Source organism: Ursus arctos, unplaced genomic scaffold (genome assembly GCF_023065955.2).
Source record: "Ursus arctos isolate Adak ecotype North America unplaced genomic scaffold, UrsArc2.0 scaffold_18, whole genome shotgun sequence".
In the NCBI taxonomy this organism is placed as follows: Eukaryota; Metazoa; Chordata; class Mammalia; order Carnivora; family Ursidae; genus Ursus; species Ursus arctos.
Window position 1 is genome coordinate 25,688,351 of NW_026622852.1, and position 21,580 is coordinate 25,709,930.

Genomic DNA, 21,580 nt, shown 5'->3' on the forward strand with positions numbered 1-21,580 from the left:
CTGAATTTAAAAAATCCACGTTACTCAGTGCAGCTGTCTCTTAGAAGCAACCTAAACTAACACACATTAAGCATGAATGATGATAGGAAGGAGGCCCCTTAAAAATCTTAACTGTTTTAAAATAAAGGTGCTTGCTAACCGTAAAGAATCTATAATGTACCTTATTTGGAACAGAAGAGGAATGTGACAAAAGCAATAGGGAAAATTCACACAAAGTGAAGAGGACACTATTGGGGGTGGGGGTGAGGGAGAAACTACCCCACAGGCAGATTGGGTCGGCCAGGAAATTTATCAGAAGGTCAGCTTCTGTAAGCTGTTTCTGATTTTCACACATCCTTCCCTTCTTCTGAAACAAAGAAGCTTCTGAGTGTTTCAAGTTTCTCTCTCTTCCTCACCAGTGGATTTACATGACAGCCACAGTAATCCTCTGATTAAACCTAGGCAGCCTTTTATTAGTTAGTTCTTCATTCTATCAGGCCTTGCATTACTGCAGAAATTCAAAATATTCTACTTTTCCTGGGTATGTTTTGGAAGAAGAAAGAATGAAAGGGGGTTATGCCCCAGTAAAATTAATCAAGTATGTCTCAGGTGGTAAAGCCCTGAATGATAATGGTCAAAATCAGAATTACATTGGGTTGGCTGGTGGGAAGGGTCCTTCAAAATCCCTGGTAGGTTCCCAAGGAAGATATTCTGATTTCAGGTGCTCACCCTGACCTATCGCAGAACTGTTAAGAAGGAAACTGGGATAATGTATTTGATCTATTCTGACCCAGGACCCTTCTTTTCTTGCTTTCTTCATAGTGTTGAGATAATAAGATTGGGCAACAGTTACTATATCAATTGGGATCGGAAGATGTTTTATGCGCCAAAGAACACACCAGCGCAGGCTCGCACCACCACCCTTAATGAGGAGCTTGGCCAAGTCAAATACGTGTTCTCTGACAAAACAGGAACCCTGACTCAGAACATCATGGTTTTCAATAAGTGTTCTATTAATGGGATATTCTATGGTATGCATGCCTTCCTGCTTTCCCTGAGTCCTAGGTAAATTCTACTTTGCAGATTGTTTTCAAGAGTAATCTCCCTCTAAATCTGTATGCCTCTGAAATTCACATTTACCCTTTATTCTCCAGCCTTCTCTATTCACTAGACAAAGATCCCCTACTCCATTTAGTTGCTTACCAAAAAGCATTTATTTTATACCTTATAGAGGTAATCCATTGTGTTGGACATTGGAAATACCAAGATGTACAAGATTTAATCTCCGTCCTCAAGGAATTCCCGACGTCTTGAGAGTTCACTCTCATAATAAATCAGACGGAGAAACCAGCATGTTGTTGAAGCTGGCAGTCTCCTGGTTTCCCTTCAGACCAATAAGCAGTCTTGAGAGAAGCCATCAAAGGAATGTAATTAATGTAATTGTACACTAAATAATGGTTAACATTTTATGTTATATGTATCTTACCACAACAACAAAAAAAATTAAACCTTTCTTTAAAACCCTTGCCAAGTCTCTGCTCTGTTTCTTTACCAACAGGTGGTGTCTATGACAAGAAAGGACAGAGGGTAGAAGTCTCTGAGGTGAGTGATTGCAACTCCCTGTGAAATGCATGTGGGAGCTGAGGCTGTGCTTGTAGCAGCATCTTTGACACAAATTGGGAGTCCCTTAGCTCCTGAAATAGTAAAGCTTTTATTGGCCCCATAATATCAGAAAGCATTATATAAATGGCCTGTGTTTATTTTAGGGGATTTGGGTTTGTGTTTTATTTTTTTTTTTAAGAAAATATTTTATTTATTTGTCAGAGAGAGAGAACACAAACAGGGGGCAGAGGGAGAAGTAGGCTCCCCACTGAGCAAGGAGCCTAATGCAGGAATCGATCCCAGGACCCTGGGATCATGACCTGAACCGAAGGCAGACGCTTACCTGACTGAGCCACCCAGGTGTCCTGAGAATTCCTTGCATTTTAAATATTCATATTTTATAGCTCAAACTCCCATTTGTTGATTAATTCTTTTTTAAAAATCTGTGTTTTAAAATGAAAAAACTTTCTTGTTTCTTTCTGTTTAAAAAATAATCTGTGCTCACTATAAAAAAAAGTCCAAATAATACAGAAATGTATGAAGAAGAAAGTTAAAATCACTCAATCTCTTGTAGAAAACCAGTGTAAAATTTGGGGATATACTCTTCCAGATGTTTTTCATGTGTATATATGCATACACATATACATTGAGATCTGATGATAGACATATGAATGGATGGATGGAGGGAAGGGGGAGGGGAGAAGAAAGAAAATAAGAAAAGAAAGAAAAGGAAGGAAAGAGGAAGCATTATAACATGTATGCTATTTTCAGCCTCCTTTTTATTCACTTGACATATATTGTAGTCTTCTTTCCATGTCAATAAATTTAGGTCTACATCATCATTTTGAATGAGTGGCATATCCAGTTATATTGGTGTACCTTAATTTATTTAACCAATCCCCTATTTTTATTCCATTTTCTTTTGTTATTATAAATAGCATTGTGGTAAGCACCCTGGTACATACATTTTTGTCTCTTCTTCTGATAATTATTTCCTTAGAATAAAGTCCTAGAAGTGGAATTGGCTGGTCAAAGGGTAGCCACATTTTTAATACATTTAATATTGCCATATTGCTCTCTAGATAGATTGCATCAATTTATAATCCCACCAAAGTATAAGAATTATTTTTTTCCCATATCCTTCCTACTTCTTCAGGAATTTCAGTCAATCCTGTGTTCTCTCTTTCTTAATATCTGAAACTTATCTTCTTATGTGATTCTTTCCCCTCAGCTCAAGTTTGGAAACCGGGGATGTACTGTAAGGTGACTAACATAATATAATAAAAAATTATTAAAAAAAAAAAAAGTTTTCCCTTTCTTTTAAAAAAATACTTAGTACATCCATACAATGGGATATTATGCAGCAGTAAAAACAAATGAGCTATCAGGTCACACATGCACACACACACAAAAGGAAGAACTTTTTTTTAAAAGATGTTATTTATTTATTTGAGATAGAGAGCACAAGTGGGTGGAGGGAGAGGGAGAAACAGACTCCCCGCTGAGCAGGGAGCCCGACGCAGGGCTGATTCCAGGACCCTGAGATCATGACCTGAGCTGAAGGCAGATGCTTAACCAACTGAGCCACCCAGGCACTCCAGGGAAGAACTTTTTTTTATAATAATATTTTTTTATTATATCATGTTAGTCACCATACAGTACATCCCTGGTTTTTGATGTAATGTTCCATGATTCATTACTTGCGTATAACACCCAGTGCACCATGCAATACGTGCCCTCCTTACTACCCATCACCAGCCTCTCCCATTCCCCCACCCCCCTCCCCTCTGAAGCCCTCAGTTTGTTTTTCAGAGTCCATAGTCTCTCATGCTTCATTCCCCCTTCTGATTACCCCCCTTTCTTTGTCCCTTTCTTCCTAGTTCTTATGTTCCATAGATGAGAGAAACCATATGATAATTGCCTTTCTCTGCTTGACTTATTTCACTTAGCAATATCTCCTCCAATCCAGTCCATGTTGCAGCAAATGTTGAGAAATCGTTCTTTTTGATAGCTGAGTAATATTCCATTGTATATACGGACCACATCTTCTTGTCCGTTGGCTTCTGTTAAATAACTCTTTTCTTGTTTTTTCTTCCTGTCTAATTGCTTTTTCTCATCAACTTGGCCACAGGGGCTGATGTTTTCCAAGTATTTACATGGCTTTAACTACCACCTACCTACTGATGACCTCCAAATCCATCTATCCAAGGAATCCTTTGTAGCTCCTTCCCACCCACGGCCAACACTAAAGATATTTTATAAAAACTATCTATAGCTATGTCACAGCATCTCAAGGATTTCCTCAGTTACCACCTCTATCCTCCATTCTGAATCCCCTTCCTCTCACCTGGTATCCCCAGTTTCCATCCTTTCGTCTAGTACCTGTATTTGCCTTTCAACCTTATTTAACTGATTGTTTGGCTTTCAGTTTCAGAATTTTCCATGAATGCTGCCTCTCAGATCATGCATACTGCAGCTCCAAGCCCACCCTGCCTCACTCCTGTACCCAGCCAGGTCCAATGTTCTCAAACATTACTTGCCTGGAAGGGGAGATTAGAAACTAGCTCAGATCTCTTACCTAAGCTTTAAAACTATATATGTCTGCTTTCATTACTACCTGTAAGTCCTTCAAGTATCTCTAGTTCAGCCTGTTAAAAACTTCCTCCTGACAGGTATCCTATCTCAGTGAATGGTCTTATCATCTATCCAGGGCCCCAGTTAGGAAATATAAAATTATTCTTAACTCTTTCCCTCAGTCACCCCTCATATCATGTATCTATTCTAGCTCCCTATATTTTCAAACCATTCCCTTAATTTAATATTTATTGTTACTACATCATTTCTCTTGTGAATTACTGAATGGTCTCCTAACTGGTTTCCCTACTTCTCATCTTGCTAGTTCCAGTATATTCTCCATGCTGCTACCAGAGGACTTTCTCTGACACAGATATAATTATATCACTTCCAGCAAAAAAATTGCTATGACTCCCTATTGCATATAAGATGGTAATGCAGGATCTACCTCATGCCTACCTCTCCAACTTTTCTCTCATCACTCACCAGATTCCAGTTTCAAAGAGTGTGCCAGTATAAGAGCCCAGTTCTAGAAAGCCTCAGGAGATGCTATGTAATGAATTATCTTAAATTACTGAACCCACAAACTTCCCAGAGCTCACAATTCTGTGGTTGTCCAGGTCTGGGGCTTGGTTATGGACCTGACCATACTTCCTCACTGCTATGACAAAACTCCTTCTAGATGGGATATGTAAAAGAGCCAATATAGGGACACCTGGGTAGCTCAGTCGGTTAAGCATCTGCCTTTGGCTCAGGTCATGATCCCAGAGTCCCAGGATCAAGCCCCGCTTTGGGCTCCCCACTCAGTGGGGAGTCTGCTTCTCCCTCTCCCCCTGCTCCTTCTCTCTCTCACTCACTCTCTCTCTCAGGTAAATAAATAAAATCTTTAAAAAAAAAAAAGAGCCAATATAGGTCACTACAAACTTCCCTTTTCTGGACATAGCACCAACCAGGACAGTTACGTCTATACTTGACATACTGGGACCCAGCACAGGTAGCACCACAACTACAAAGAGCTGGAGTAATATCCTTGAGAGCTCTGGTATGAATTGGAGAAGTCTGTTATTAACATGACACTCCAGGATGGAGACAATAGAGTCTCAGGTCCAAACTGAGTCATGTTTACCCAAGATGGTCACTAGAAGCCTAGCTGAAATGGAGAGTGAGAGTCAATATCTAAAGGAGCCAGGAAAATGTTAGTGAATATTAGGTTCATGAGTGTTAGAGGCAGGAAGGAACCAGGTATGCTGACAGGTCAAGTAAAATGGCTCAAAATTAAGTCTGTGATCAACAGGTATGTATGAAGCATCCTGTTATATAGCCTTGCCTCTATCTTGCAGTATTCCTCTCTAGCCACCTGTGGGGTTAAATAGAAGTAGTGCCACACAGTGATATCTCTGTACTCAGTTCCCTTCCCAGCCCCCAAAATCAAACAGAGGGCAACCAGAGACAAAACTTTTTCCAGATACCATTTACTATTATGGAGCAGTTATTCCCTCATATCCTCAAGTTTGATTACCATAGATTTGGGACTTGGAAGAATAGAGCCTGAAGATGGCCACTGATCATTCAGGGTAGCTGAGGAAGAAGGGGGGCAGGAAGGGTCTGTCAACCAGTGCTCAGCTTGTCTCCTGTGGGATGGATCTTTTCTGGCCCAAGTGAATGGATGGTCCAGGTCAGAGCTACAAAGGCTTTAGAAACCAGCACAGAGTCTCCTCCATTTATCTTGATTTTCTCTTCCCATCCTCCTAAGAGTTCCCATCACATTCCAGAAGTTGTCCCCAAATAGACCATCTGTAAAGTGTCAGCCTGCCACTAAGACTTTTGTTCTGGCTTGTATGTTCCAGGAAACAGAAAAGGTCGACTTCTCCTACAACAAACTGGCTGATCCTAAGTTTTCATTTTATGACAAGACTTTGGTGGAAGCAGTGAAAAAGGGAGATCGCTGGGTGCACTTGTTTTTCCTCTCACTGTCATTGTGTCATACTGTAATGTCAGAAGAGAAAGTGGAAGGTGAGGAGGGGCCTGAGGACTCATTGACTGAGAATATGTCATAGAATCTAGGATGGCTACAGGTGGGCTTGGTTTGATATCATTTGAAATGGCTTAATCTAAGAGCTTTCTAATAGTGAGTGTTGCCCTGCAGTGGTATGGATAGGCAAGTAGTGAGCTTCAAGTAGAAGACAACCTCTTAGTCTTAAAGAAGATTCAGTCATTGGATAGGGGTCAAACTTGATGCTATCTAGGGAACTTCTGATCTTGAGATTCAGCAATGTTCTGTCGCAGAGTCTATCTGAATTGTCCCCAAGATCAGACCCATTATCTCTGATAAGACTTCCTGAAGGATGAGTTGAGTTGTCCTCTTGTTGCTTCACAATTTCACGGTATCCCCCACATATCCTAGTTTCTTTAGTAATCAAATATGACTATGACATCCATGAATTTCCTTAAACCTCTTTTAGAAACAAACTGAGGGCTTCAGAGGGGAGGGGGATGGGGGACTGGGATAGGCCGGTGATGGGTATTAAGGAGGGCACATATTGCATGGTGCACTGGGTGTTATACGCAAGTAATGAATCATGGAACATTACATCAAAAACTAAGGATAGGGGCGCCTGGGTAGCGCAGTCGTTAAGCGTCTGCCTTTGGCTCAGGGCGTGATCCTGGTGTACCGGGATCGAGTCCCACATCGGGCTCCTCGGCTGGGAGCCTGCTTCTTCCTCTCCCTCTCCCCCTGCTTGTGTTCCCTCTCTCGCTGGCTGTCTCTCTGTCACATAAATAAATAAAATCTTTAAAAAAAAAAAAAAAACTAAGGATATACTGTATGGTGACTAACATAACATAATAAAAAATTATTATTAAAACCCTCTTTTAGAAACAATGAATGAGAAATGACTGATTAAAAATTAATAAGGCTTTTGGGGCATTTGGGTGGCTCAGTCCATTGAGCATCTGACTTTTGATCTCAGCTCTTGTATTGATCTCAGGGTTGTGGGTTCAGGCCCCACCCACATTGGGCTCTGCACTGGGCATGTAGCAACTTATATTTGTATATCACTTTAGAGTTTTACAAATTGCTTGCATTTACTTTTTAAGATTTTTAAAAATTAATTCATTTGAGAGAGAGAGTGAAAGCATGAGCGGGGGGAAGGTCAGACGGAGAGGGAGAAACAGACTCCCCAGTGAACAGGGAGCCAGATGCAGGGCTCCATCTCAGGACCCCAAGATCACAACCTGAGTCGAAGGCAGCTGCTTAACTAACTGAGACACCCAGGTGCCCCAAATTGCTTGCATTTATATTATCGCCCACAGTCTTCATAACAGCCCTCTTAAGTAAGCAGAACAAGAAAAATGACGCCAGTTTTACAGAGAGGGAAACTGAAGCTAAAAGAGAGTAAATGACTTGCCTAAAATCCTATAGTTAAGGCAGAGATAAGAACCCAAATCTCGGGCAACCCTCTTGCGTCCCTTCCCTCTTTGGGAGCTTTGTACTGATGCCACTAGATCCTACCCCACCACTAGACCTGACATTCTAACAAGTTGCTATTATTTGAAGCATATTTGGAATTGTCCTTGTTTATTGCCTTAAATAACAAGGTAGGAAACAAGAAAATAGTCTTACTGTCCCATAAATACATCTTAAATCTGACCTAAAATTATATGTCCCATGTGCCTTATTCACAAGTATAAGCCTCTGATGATGCATAACTGTTTCTAAAAATCAAATTGACCTTCAGAAGAGAAATAATCCAAAATATACCTCAGGCTGTGGTGATATTTTAAAAGAGGAGTTATGCATTTTTCAGTGCTACAGTGTTTGCGTTCATCATTGTAGTTCTTTGTTCCTTTCTTTTTTGAACAAAATAATTTGAAGCAGTTATTAGAATACAGTAGTTTGTGATGAGAAAAAAATAGTACATGTCACAACTGAGGATTGAATTCAAGGGTTTTGTTTTGTTTTGTTTAAGATTTTATTTATTTGAGAGAGAGGGCAGGGGCACATAGGCAGTGGAGGGGCAGAGGGAGAGGAAGAAGCAGGCTCCCCGCTGAGCAGGGAGCCTGATGCAGGGCTTGATCCCAGGATCCTGAGATCATGACCTGAGCCAAAGGGAGACGTTTAATGGACTGAGCCACCCAGGTGCCCCTCAAGGGTTTTTGTTGTTAATTTTCTGAAGTGTTTCTTCACAATCTAGGAAAGTATTTTTTTCAACAATGAACACTGAAAATTATGGATTAAAATTACCTTATAATGGCAAAATGGGAAAGAATAAATTTTATTTTACTTTGCTGTAAAAAAATTCAAGAGGAATTATAGAAATGTCTTAAGTAATATAAGATTGACAGACTGATTCAACACAGTGATCATTTAGCTTCCCAGAGTGAGAGTTTCAAAGGTGACAATACTCATTTATATATATTTTTAATTGTTTATTAAATCATTGATGATTTATTATCATCAATCCTACTATCCTGTTCTATAGATCCTATCCTTATTGTCCAATCTTATAGGAGTGTTTATCAAAGTATAGCCAGTCTTATATAGGAACAGTTTACGCAAACAACCTGTAAGAAACTCACTCAGGAGATTTGTTAAAAATTCAATTTCCTGAGTCCTCTTCCCATATTTTGTGATTCTGGATTCAGTAAGTTTGAGTAGGGCTCAGGAACCTGTATTTTTAACAAGCCCCCTGACCCATCTTTACCCACCATAATCAGAGAGTGAACTATATTTTGTTCGTTTGTGTATATTACATGTACCGTTTACCTCTATAATACTAACCCAGGTCGGTGATAAATTGAAAATATTGGGAAGGAAAAAAAACCTGACCTGTATGCAACCTAGCTTTTTAGAGCCAGACTTGTGAGGAAGTTTGAAGAAAAATGTTCCCTTCTGGGCTCTATCTTTATGTAAGCCCCTTGGTGTCTCTTCTGGGTTGACTTCAGTTGCACATCTCTGTGGGCTCTGGTTGCCCTCTTCTCTCCTGCCAGGTAAGCTGATATACCAGGCTCAGTCCCCAGATGAAGGTGCCCTCGTCACTGCTGCCAGGAACTTTGGCTTTGTGTTTCGTTCCCGCACATCTGAGACGATCACGGTAATTGAAAGGGGTGAGACCAAAGTCTACCAACTGCTGGCTATTTTGGATTTCAACAATGTGCGCAAGAGGATGTCTGTTATTGGTAGGTGCCCCTCCTAGTCAGTCCTCTCCCCTTATTTGTCTTTCATACACATTCACACGTTGACTTTCTCTTTTATATACACACAAATGTTTTCTCCCACTCACATGCCTTCTAAAAGGTATGGTGCCTCAAATACAAACCCATAGCCATTCTTACTTTCTCCCTCACATACCCTATATATTTCTCTTTGGGAGCTTGCTACCATATACTTCTTTAGTGTTCCTGGATAGTGGCTTGTCTGAACCCCCAAAGCCAAGATAAGAACAGAGAATAAACCCATAAAGCCTGAACTTGGAGTAAGAGATAGGGGCTGACAATATAAGGGAAATTCATACTATCTTACTCTCAATTAGTTTGAGCCTCAGACTGAAGAGGAAGAAGGTCATTCTTCATTCTTGGTCCTTACTAGGTATGGGCCTTGGTCTGGAACTTGGACTTGGGAAGCTAAATGTGATTCTGCATCAGAGTCTTCCAAGATGATACTGAACCAATGGAAGAACTGGTTGTATAAGGTCTCCTCCCACTCCCACCAGTCTTTACTGACTGCATCATTTATCCTCTGTGACCATTCAATGAGTACTTAGCTCCCAAAAGAGTCAGAAACAAATGTCATGGGAACAGCTTCATGCCATCCCTCAGTGGCCCAGACAAGTTCTTGTACCAATGGGCCTATATGGTTACTCTGCTTAGTTTGTTTATCCTTAGTGAGGACACCTGAAGATCGAGTAATGTTATTCTGCAAGGGTGCAGACACCATCCTCAGTCAGCTGCTCCATCCATCCTGCAGATCCCTCAGAGACGTGACCATGGAACATTTAGATGTAAGTGTTTAGGTTGCAGGGGAGGGAAGCTGTGGGTTGTTCTTCGTACATGGAGTATGCATCCACATATACGTCTTTGTGTCCGTGTGTTTCTGTATGGGTGTATATTAGTATCTGTGTCTCTTTAATTGATGGAAGAATAAAAACTACTTCACTGTGTGGCATACTGACTACATTGCCAGCTTCTGTGTCAAGAAGTTAGATGGCAGGGTGCCTGGGTGGCTCAGTCGTTAAGTGTCTGCCTTCGGCCCAGGGTGTGATCCCAGGGATCTGGGATCGAGCCCCGCATCGGGCTCCCTGCTCCACTGGGAGCCTGCTTCTTCCTCTCTCACTCCCCCTGCTTGTGTTCCCTGTCTTGCTGGCTGTCTCTCTCTCTGTCAAATAAATAAGTAAAATCTTAAATAAAAAAAAAAAAAGGTGGCACAGGATCCCAAAGGCATAATGAGGATTGTGTCTGTGATACACACTTACCACAATCAAAATGGTTCTCTCTGTGATTCCTGGCTCAGGAGGTCCCATGGTCAGACCTAGAATTTGCTTCAGAATTGGGCCTGCTGCTATGGGAGACGCTACCTTCCCAGCCATGATGAGACCATGCACCTTGAAGGTCTGGAGGAGAAAGCGCCAGGCTTGGGCTATTTAAGGGACTGTTGTTTGTTACTGTCCTCTGTTATCACAAGATTAGAATCCCCAGGGGTACCTTCCCCCCTGCCTACCCCCCCCCCACCACTTCCACCCTCTAGGATTTGAGACGGATCTGAAAGAGAATGGCTTCAGCCTTCTGACACTGGAAAGGAAAACCAAATCCATACTCTCCAGGATTTCTACTCATAAACCTAGATATATAAAGCGTTGAGGGAATAGGACAGGAAATGGGATGGGAGAGGGACAGATCAGAAAAAAATATTTTAAAGAAGAAATAGATTGGAGAAAATGCTATTTTATTAAGCCATTTTGGTTTGACTCACATTAACACACAATCAGAAGTCAGAGAACAGATAGTCAATAAGCACATGAAAAGATACTCAGTTTCATTAGCTTTTAGGAAAATGCAAATCAAAACCGCAAGATACTGCTTCATACCACCAGAATAGCTAGATGATCAGGTAATAATAAGTAATGGCAAAGGTGTGAGAAATTGTAACCTTCATACATTGCTGATGGAAATGTAAAATGATGCAGTCATTCCAATGGACTGAGCCACCCAGGCATCCTAGATGCAGTCATTTTAGAAAACAGTCTGGCAGTTCCTGAAAAAGTTAAGTGTAGAGTTATCATATTACCCAACAATTCCACTTCTAGGTATATTCCCAAGAGAAATGAAATTATACATCCACACAAAAACTTGTACACAAATGTTTATAGCAGCATTATCTATAATAGTGAAAAAATAGCAGCAACCCAAATGCCCATCATGAATGGCATGGATGACTAGATAAACAAAATGTGGCGTATCTAAACAACGAATATTATTCAGTCCCAAAAAGGAATTTCATACTGATACATGCAGATGAGCCTTGAAAATATTATGTTAAGTGAAAGAAGCCAGTCACAAAAGGCCACATATTGTATAATTTCATTTATATGAAATATCCAGAATAAGCAAATCTATAGAAACAAGTAGATTAGTGGTTGCCAAGGGCTAGGGGAAAAGAGAATGGGAATGACTGCTAATGGGTACAGGGTTTCCTTTGGGAATGATGAAAATGTTCTGGAATTAGATAGTACTGATGGATGCACAACTTTATGAGTATAATTTTTTTAACCACTGATTTATATACTTTAAAAGTGTGAATCTTATGATCTATACATTCTATTTCAGGTTTTCAAAAAAAGTCCATGACGTATCCCACACAGGACAGTTCTTACATCCTATACTGTTTCCCAGAGGCCACAGTACTTTTTATGAGCCAGTCTGAAAAACTTGTCTTTTAACCTTCCAGAACACATGAATTAAGGTATCTTCTCAGAGAGCATTTCCACAGGCTGGCTCCAAAGGGGGTCATAAAATTGTTTCAGGTCTTTTGACCTGTGTCCTGCTACCCACCTTAACAGACATCCATAATGGAGCCTGACTGCACTACAATCTGTTAACCACAGGTGATAAACTTGTAAGAGTGAAGCTTATACTCAGGAGCCAAGATTCAAAAACTCTTACAAAAGCACAGCTCCAGGCCCTCTAAGACAGGAATTAGCAGCAGTCAGGATTTGCCCACCACAATAGAAAAGAAAAAAAAACACAAGTAAGGAGTAAGAAATAGCTTCAACACAGACTGCTGAATTATTTGCTGAATGAATTAAGAATCTGTCAGTGTGTTAAACCTCGTTTGATATATGCAAGATCAGTTTCTGCCATATTTCTTCCTTCTAAGAAGTCTCTGAGATCATCTCTCAGGCTTCTTTTCATAGCTTCATCTGCTAACAGTACAGAGGTTTAAGAGATGGCATTCCGTACATACATTGTTTTATGTTCATTTCACCTGACAGCTAATGTCAAACACTCAGAAGTTTCATAGGGAACTAAGAGCAGAATATCAGGATGATGAAATTCTTTTTCTCTTTGCTCTTATAATGCCAAAGTGGATTATTTTGAAGCTCACTGTCACAGTGATCATGTAGAAGTTTTATTCATGTGCAATTCTCAGGACATAAAATCTTCTAACTCACCCTCAGCTGGATATGAGTTCTGCCCTCAACTACCCACACTCTTACCCAGCTGTCCTTATGACCAAGGGTACACTTTACAAGGTAGTTAACTGTGGGTAGTTAGGGTATACTGGTGGCCACAGAGCAAAAAGATACTACCTCACCCCGAGAGTATTTCCGCAGTGCCTCATTCACATTGGGGGCTGTGGCTAATCAACTGAGCTGGTCAGCTCTAGACAGATATACAAGCGTGTATGCTTCTGAGGGGCCTGTTGGATGCTTGAAGGAAGGCAAGGAAAGAGGAAAATAAAATGAATGTATGAGGCACCTGGGCGGCTCAGTCAGTTAAGCATCTGCCTTCATCTCTGGTCATGATCCTAGGGTCCTGGTCAGGCTCCCTGTTCATCGGAGAACCTGCTTCTCCCTCTCCCGCTCCCCCTGCTTGTGCACTCTCTCTATATATATATATCAAATAAATAAATAAAATATGCTTTAAAAAATGAATGTATGGTTGTAAAAAATAGTAAGTCCTTTGATTATGTTTTATAACAACTCCTTTTTACTTTAGTATTTCATTCTCATATCACAGACATCATTATCTTCTCTGTAGGCAGTGAATTATTATCCCAATTTTACAACAAAGAAATCTGGAAGGCTTAATTTTTCCCAGGTTCACACAGCAAATTATCTAACTACAGGTAAAAGCTAGAACTTTCTATATTTCAGAAGTACTTTCAAATTTTGCCCCAGCTATGCTGGCCCCACCTTTAGGACATTTTGCTGAGACAGCTCAACAGTTGTTTTCTGGTTAGGCTAGGTACTAATCATTAAATCCTATTTTGCAGGCGAATGGGCCGGTGGGGTCAGTCTGCCTCTTCCTAAACTCAGCCCTCACCCAGCCCAGGCCTACTCAGTGCACACACATGTCTTTCAGGATTTTGCCATTGAAGGCCTCCGCACCCTCATGGTGGCCTACCGAGAATTGGATAATGCATTCTTCCAGGCCTGGAGAAAGAAGCACAGTGAAGCCTGCTTGTCTTTGGAAAACCGGGAAGATAAAATGTCAGATGTCTATGAAGAGATGGAAAAAGACTTGATGGTTAGTATGAGGAAGCCAGGACAGATTGGGGGCAGGACTGGGGGTGGCAGTCAGTAGACTGAGCAAGGTCTCTGAGAGTGGCTTCCAGCAAATCAATAGGTTCAGGCTCTCTGGATACAGGATACTGGAATCCAAGCTGATTCAGGATGTCCTGGATCTTTGAAATCCACAAATAATGGGGGGGGGGGATGAATGCACTAGTTATAAATTTTATCCCAAAGCTGCTCACAGAAGCTAAGTAATCTGGGAGAAATGAGGATCTGAAAAACGCACAGATTAGGTAATCCAGAACTAATTGATGGAATAAGACAAAAATATTCATTCATCATATTTATTAAGTGCCTCCTTTGTGCCAGGCATGTTTCAATCCCTGAGCACATACCAGCAGATAAAACAGACAAAAAAGTAACATATATAGTATGTTAGATAATGAAAGTGCTATGGGAGAAAATAAAGCCAGGGAGAAAGCTAGGGAGTATCAGCTTATGCATGTCGGTTTTAGAGAGGGCAGAGTATAGTTACTATTTTATATAGGATGCTTAGTCTTCACTTAGTCTGAGCAGAAACCTGAAGAAGGTGGCAGGCCAAGCAGATCTCTGGGGAACTAGCTTTCCAGACATGAGTGAAAGCCCTGAAACAGGAGTAGGCCTAACTTGTTAATTGAACAGCAAATCAGCTAGTGTGGCTGACACAGTATAAGTAAAGAGGAGAGGATAAAAGGACAGGAGACAAAGAAGGAGTAGAGTGCGCTCATAAGCCAGTATAAGTACTTACAATGAGATATGGAAAGCCACTTAAGAATTCAACCAAACCAAAATTTTTTAAAAAGCTTTTTAAAAGAAGATTTATTTATTATTTATTTATTTGAGAGAGAGAGAAAGAGAGTGAGTGCGAGCAGGGAGGAGGAGCAGAGGGAGAAGGACAAGCAGACTCTGTGCTGAGTGCAGAGCCAAACGTGGGGCTCAATCCCAGGACCCCGAGATCACGACCTGAGCCAAAATCAAGAGTCAGACGCTCAACCGACTGAGCCACCCAGGCACCCCAATGTGATGGCTTTTAAAACAATCACTCTGGCTGCTATGCTAAGATTATACTATAGGGGAGCAAGCACAGACCCAGGGAGACAAATTAGAAGGTAACTGCAATAGTACAGGTGAGAGATGATGATAGCTTGGACCAGATAGGAGTAGTGGATGTGGTGAGGGGTAATCAAATTCTTTACATTTTTTAAAGGTAAAGCCAACAGAATTTGCTAATGGATTAGATTATAGAATATGAGAGAAAGAGAAGTTAAGAATGACCCCAAAGTTTTTGATCAGACTGACACAGGCTGGCTCTGCCATAAAAAGAGAAATTGCTGATACCAAATGGGAAAACAGAGATCCCAAAGGTCACACATCTCCTTCCATCATTAGTTCTGTGGTTAGTATTTCTAGTCAATCCTTCTGGAGGCCTAGCAGAAATCAGCCAATTGTCCATCTGTCAGTTCCTCAAACTGAGTCCTGGTGCCCATTCCTATGGTCAACACTGGAAAGCCAGGAAGTGTGCTGTGAAGCAAAAGAGCAGTGAAAGTGTGTTGAGAAACAGATGGTTTAGAAGTGGCACATGGGTTCATGTATGACTTGGGCAAGTCTTTTCCCTCTTTGATCCCTAACATTCTGTGTCTACATTGGATGTATGTGGTTGAAAAGCTGCATCTGTTGAGAGGCAGAGGGTGCTGAATTTTATACCATTTGGATCCTCATGTCAGGACAGAGCCAGCTTGCTAAAGAGGATGATGAGTTGCCAGATGAGTTGTGGGGTAGCACGAAATGCTGTGACATTCTTCCTTTTCCTCACTCACTGCTCTCTCTGTTTGAAGCTGTTAGGGGCCACAGCCATAGAAGACAAGCTGCAGGATGGTGTACCTGAGACAATAACCACCTTGAACAAAGCCAAAATTAAGATGTGGGTCTTAACTGGAGATAAGCAAGGTAAAGGGGAGCTCCTTACTTGACCAGTCCTCTTCCCTGTCCACCTTAGCCATTTCTTTCTTTTATTTTGCATTTTCTTTTTTTCTTAGCCATTTAGTTAACAAATACCTTATAATCCAGGTCAAGTCCTTACAGGACACCTTCACTCCTAGTCTTTTTTTTTTTTAATGATTTTTTATTATATTATGTTAGTCACCATACAGTACATCCCCGGTTTCCAATGTAAGGCTCGATGATTCATTAGTTGTGTATAACACCCAGTGCACCATGCAATACGTGCCCTCCTTACTACCCATCACTGGTCTATCCCATTCCCCCACCCCCCTCCCCTCTGAGGCCCTCAGTTTGTTTCTCATAGTCCATAGTCTCTCATGTTTCATTCCCCCTTCTGATTACCCCCCCTTTCTTTATCCCTTTCTTCCCCTACAGATCATCCTAGTTCTTATGTTCCATAGATGAGAGAAATCATATGATAGTTGTCTTTCTCTGCTTGACTTATTTCACTTAGCATTATCTCCTCCAGTGCCGTCCATGTTGTAGCAAATGTTGAGAACTCGTTCTTTCTGATAGCTGAGTAATATTCCATTGTATATATGGACCACAACTTCTTAATCCAGTCATCTGTTGAAGGGCATCTCGGCTCCTTCCACGATTTAGCTATTGTGGACATTGCTGCTATGAACATTGGGGTGCATATGGCCCTTCTCTTTACTACGTCTGTATCTTTGGGGTAAACACCCAGTATCCTTCACTCCTAGTCTTATACACAGTTTCCTAAGACTATACTTTATGCTGGATGCTGTATTAGGCAGTGAGAACACAGAGATGATTCAATTAGACATGAGCCCTGTCATCCAGGAACCCACAAGCTAAAAACTTTGTAATTACCTTTGACTATACCCTCTCTATTGTCCCAGAGAGTCATTGTCTCGCCATGTCCCATAAAGTCTTCTGAAGATCCCCTTGACTGTGGCACCACCCTAGATCAGCCTTTGTCCCCTATTGATTGTACTTCTGCAAAAAACTTCTGATCTCTGTTTCTTGTCCTTATTGATTCCAGTATAGCCTACATACAGCCATCAGCTTAATCTTACTAAAATATACTACTTTTATATGTTATTCGTCTGTTCAGATACCTTCAGAAACTCAGTGTGGTAAAGTCAGACTCCACTGTTTGGCCTTCAAGATCTTGATAATCTGTTGCTACATACATATACTTATCTCCATCCTGATGTGACTGTTATCTTCAGTATGTCCCAAACAATCCAGTTCCTACTCTAGGGGCTCTGTTTGTGCTGTTTCCCCATTTGAAATGTTTTCCCCTTCCCTTAAACAATTTTACTCATCCTTCAAAGTCTTTTCCCAAGAAAGTTTCTATGGCAATTGCAGTCTCTTCTCTGAATTTTGATACCACTTGCAGTGAGGGTTCAGGATTTAATTTTTGTAAATTTTTTTCCTTAGTATGAATTTATTCCAAATTCCAGAGTGCTTGATGTAAAGAAAAGACCATAACCAAAACATATCCCAGTCCCCCATAAAATCTGGCATAAAAGCAGGCACAGGGAAATACATCCTGTTTGGAGAAGTGGATACAGACCAGAATTGTTTTAGGAAATAGGGGAAGGCCCTGTTGGAAGGCTAAGCCAGAATGGTGCTGGCTTCAGTGGCACATATACTAAAATTGGAGTTATACAGAGAAAGTTAGCATGGCCTCTACACAAGGATGACATGCAAATTCATGAAGTGTTTCATGTTAAAAAATGAAAGAAAAAGAAAGATAAGACAGAATGATCCTACTTATTGATAAGTAACTCACAAGTCTGTACTAGGCTGACAGTCTCCTGTGTGTTTGAATATGGTTTCTACTGACTCATGAAAAAGATACTTTGACTACAACCATGGCAAATGTGGACAAACGGGCTCTGCTGCCCATCGGTAGTGCCTATGTATGTATACACTTTTGTAAAGACCCTGTCCCAGCCAAAATGTGGCCTGTGATACCCCTTCCCTGCAGAGACTGCTGTGAACATTGCCTATGCCTGTAACATATTTGGAGATGAAATGGATGGGATGTTCATCGTGGAAGGCAAGAATGATGAGACTGTTCGGCAAGAACTCAGGTACAGATGGGAGAACTTCCACAGCTCTTAATTTAGTATGACCCCCACACTGTCAGAAGAAACAAAGAAGAAATGGAGAAGGGAAAACAAAAAAAAAAAAACAAAACTAAAATATTTGAGATCATTTTGTGAAGAAGCTTTAGGGCTCAAGGAGTTGGAGAAGTGTGGTGTGTAGACGGTCAGGGACCTGAGACAATGGCCGTTCTCAGGAGGCAGTCGAGTTTTAGATCCTGGCTGGTGCTTTGTAGAGGCTCTGTATCTACCTTGCCCACTTTCATTCTGGGACACTTTTACTTTCCTAAGCTCTAGGGCTTCCAGTCAGACATTAACCACTACTCTTGGCTTTCAGGTCAGCAAGGAACAAGATGAAACCTGAGTCTCTACTGGAATCGGACCCAATAAACACTTACCTCACCACGAAGCCCCAAATGCCCTTCAGAGTACCTGAGGAGGTGCCCAATGGCAACTATGGCTTGATCATCAATGGCTACAGTCTGGTGGGCAACACAGAGCTACAACTCTATTCTCTTCTCCCAAGGAATTTTCTCCTAGGTCCAGCCCACTTCAGGGAAATTTTAAGACCCCTTCTCTATTTCATGAGTCACCCTTTTCCCCTTGCTTCTGGTGCCCTTTCCTGACAGACACCTTTCCCTATCTTTTTCTAGGCAGGAATAATGAGGAAAGAAAACCCAAGGGCATGTTCCTTCCTTATCCAAATTCTTCACTACTGATGTGGCCTATCACTTAGGGGAAGGCAGGAAGCAAACAGAACCAGGTCCTCTAAAAAGTCACTTGGCCTTATAGCCCAGTCAGCTGATTTGACCCAGTGAGAGAGGCTGACCAATTTCCCATTGGAGGCTGGGTCAGATGTGAGGATGCCTAGAACTGACTTGGGGACTTAGCCTCCCTCAGGAGTGGAGCACCTGGGAGCCACTATGCCTGACCTATGTAGTACAGGAGAGTATGGATATGGGGAAAGGCCTAGGAAGATCCTGTCCTGAGAGCCTTTTGGGGCAACCTGAAATGTGGGTGTGTCCTGGTGCTGCAGGCCTATGCTCTAGAAGGAAACCTGGAGTTGGAACTGCTTCGAACAGCGTGCATGTGCAAGGGGGTGATCTGCTGCCGGATGACACCCCTTCAGAAGGCCCAGGTGGTAGAGCTGGTGAAGAGATACAAGAAGGTGGTGACACTGGCCATCGGGGATGGGGCCAATGACGTCAGCATGATCAAAGGCATGTGAGGGGTGGGGGACAGTAAACTCCAACCAAGGGCTTGCCCTTTCCTTCCTCCATGGGCAAAAACCAACCTGGGTGGCACTGTGTTGTTGGTTCACACTCCTGTATATCCTATGTATTGTACATTTATAATGTTTTGCAACTTCATTCATGTTCCTCTATACCTGCATTCCCACTTATTTACACATGTATACATCAGTCCATATGCAGACACACATACATATTCAACTTCATGCACTTAACATACCTACACACAAATACGCCTGGCTCCGCATAAGAACATATGCATATATTCACAGAAAAGGCCATGCAACTACCGTACCGTCTTTCCAAGATGGCATCAAAGCCTACATAAAGAACCCCTGGGCAAGAGTCATAGTTTGTTCCTTTTTTGAAGGCTGTATGCCTGAGCAGCGTTAGGCAGAAGACAGGACTGCTCAACCAGGGAGTTAGATGTGAGGCACAATGTAGGGATCTCTTCTTCCCTGAGGCAGTGTTCATGAGAACTTGCCCTGACTCCCCTGACTGGAGGAAAAGAGCAGATTTACTGATGCTTTGTACCAATACAAGCAAATGCCTGAAACTGGTTTTAATTTCAGCTGAATGTTGTTAGCTTCCAGCAACTTGTGGTTCTGTGAATAGGGACATCTAGAGGTCCTCTAGTCCAACCTCTATGCCCACCCAGGAAACACTAACAAACATTCTAGCCTCAGCTTTAATACTAGAAAGTGTTCTTGTGCTCTTCCTCACTTTCTAGAATTCTCTGGTTTTTAGGGCCTTAGAGGTTTCAACTATTCCATTAAGCAATACAATAGGTATATACCAGAAGATCAATAAATTTACCCTACACTACAACAGACTAATTAAAACTTTTAGGAACTTCAGTCTTATTTTCCATCAAGTATAATCCTTGTTTTATCCAGAAAGTCATATTAGGCCTCTTGAAGAACTTGCTTCTCACTAACAAATTATGTACATCACTTATTTCCTCCTAAGAGTTGGATTTTAGCTCTTTAGATAAACGGGGGTAATTAAATATTATGTTAGAATGACGTCCATCCTGCATCTTTAATTGATGTAAGTGGCTTCGAGAGATAACAAGAAATTTTTACCTCAGCATCTGGACAGCAGGAAAGAGCCTAGATGGCTATAGTAGGTACAAAGACCATCCAGGAGAGCTTTCTAGTACTAGCCATGCCAGACATTACTGGGTGGCAGCATCCAAAACAAAGTGCAGACGAAGGAACTGTTTTCTGACAATCCACTAAGGAAAAGGGCAATCCACTAAAGAGAAAAGGCTCCACTAAGTGTGTGCCATTTTGAGCTGGGCAGTGTTTTCCAGTGTAAAATAAGGGGTTTATACAACGGGATCTCAGCCTTTCTTTTATACTTCCCAGGCTGGGAGCCCAGCAGACAAGCTCTGTGGTTGAGAAGTTTCTGGGATTTCTTTGCAGCTGCCCACATTGGGGTTGGCATCAGCGGCCAGGAGGGAATGCAGGCCATGCTCAACAGTGACTACACCTTCTCCCAGTTCCACTGTCTTCGGCGTCTACTCTTGGTCCATGGCCGCTGGTCCTATAATCGCATGTGCAAGTTTCTCAGCTACTTCTTTTACAAAAACTTTGCCTTCACCCTAGTGCACTTCTGGTATGCCTTCTTCAGCGGGTTCTCTGCACAGGTAGGAGGTCAGGTGGCATTCCTCACTCGGTCAGCTGGATCTTCTCTACTCACCCCCACTTCAGCCATCTCTGACCCTTTTTCTTTTCTAGAGACCAATATATGACATATTGCCGTTCATCCATAAAGCTCCTCACATGGGGGCACCTGGGATGCTCAGTCGGTTAAGCATAAAGTTCTGCATCCATGCTGATCCCATCTCCTAACCTTACATTGAACCTTAGATTTCCAAACCCTAACTTTTCTGGCTTGATTCTGACTTGGACTTGACTCCTACCTCCAAAACTCTCCCGTAAGATGTTTTCACCTTTTACCTGACATGGAGACCTAGTTTCCAAACATAGGTAATATGGGGAAATGCTTGGATCTGGGAGGTTTTTTTAGCATCCAAAGCAATCTTTATGGAATAGACTAAGCTTCAAGGAGCCTCTGAGTCTTGCCGTACAGGCTAGCTATGATGTTCACCTATAGCCATACTTCAGAACATAGCTTCCTTTACTTCTACTTCCCCACCCCAATGCCCCTTCTCCCTGCCCCAGACATACACTGTTGTTGCTCTAATGAATTAATTCCACATTTGAGTATGAAATCTCCCCAACAGTAGTGGGGAAAAGTGGCACCTGGATTTTGATGTTCTACGAGGAATCCCTTTCCCTATGAGAAGTTTTTCAGGGTT

The 21,580-nt window shown here is 41.7% G+C and overlaps 1 protein-coding gene and 1 non-coding gene across 2 annotated transcripts in view; both read left to right on the forward strand.

Moving 5' to 3' along the window:
* LOC113260484 (phospholipid-transporting ATPase FetA-like) overlaps window positions 1–21,580 on the forward strand; it is a 112,457-nt gene that overhangs the window by 83,255 nt on the left and 7,622 nt on the right. The window contains exons 15-25 of the mRNA XM_026506298.4: window positions 802–1,010; window positions 1,538–1,581; window positions 6,003–6,168; window positions 9,145–9,333; window positions 10,039–10,154; window positions 13,735–13,899; window positions 15,761–15,872; window positions 17,887–17,992; window positions 18,342–18,489; window positions 19,041–19,224; window positions 20,682–20,905. Of these exons, the coding sequence (XP_026362083.3) occupies window positions 802–1,010; window positions 1,538–1,581; window positions 6,003–6,168; window positions 9,145–9,333; window positions 10,039–10,154; window positions 13,735–13,899; window positions 15,761–15,872; window positions 17,887–17,992; window positions 18,342–18,489; window positions 19,041–19,224; window positions 20,682–20,905 (1,663 nt within the window). The remainder of the gene's footprint in view (window positions 1–801; window positions 1,011–1,537; window positions 1,582–6,002; window positions 6,169–9,144; window positions 9,334–10,038; window positions 10,155–13,734; window positions 13,900–15,760; window positions 15,873–17,886; window positions 17,993–18,341; window positions 18,490–19,040; window positions 19,225–20,681; window positions 20,906–21,580) is intronic.
* LOC113260676 (U6 spliceosomal RNA) lies at window positions 17,524–17,630 on the forward strand. Its single transcript, XR_003318056.1, has one exon. It is a non-coding gene; the product is annotated as a U6 spliceosomal RNA (small nuclear RNA).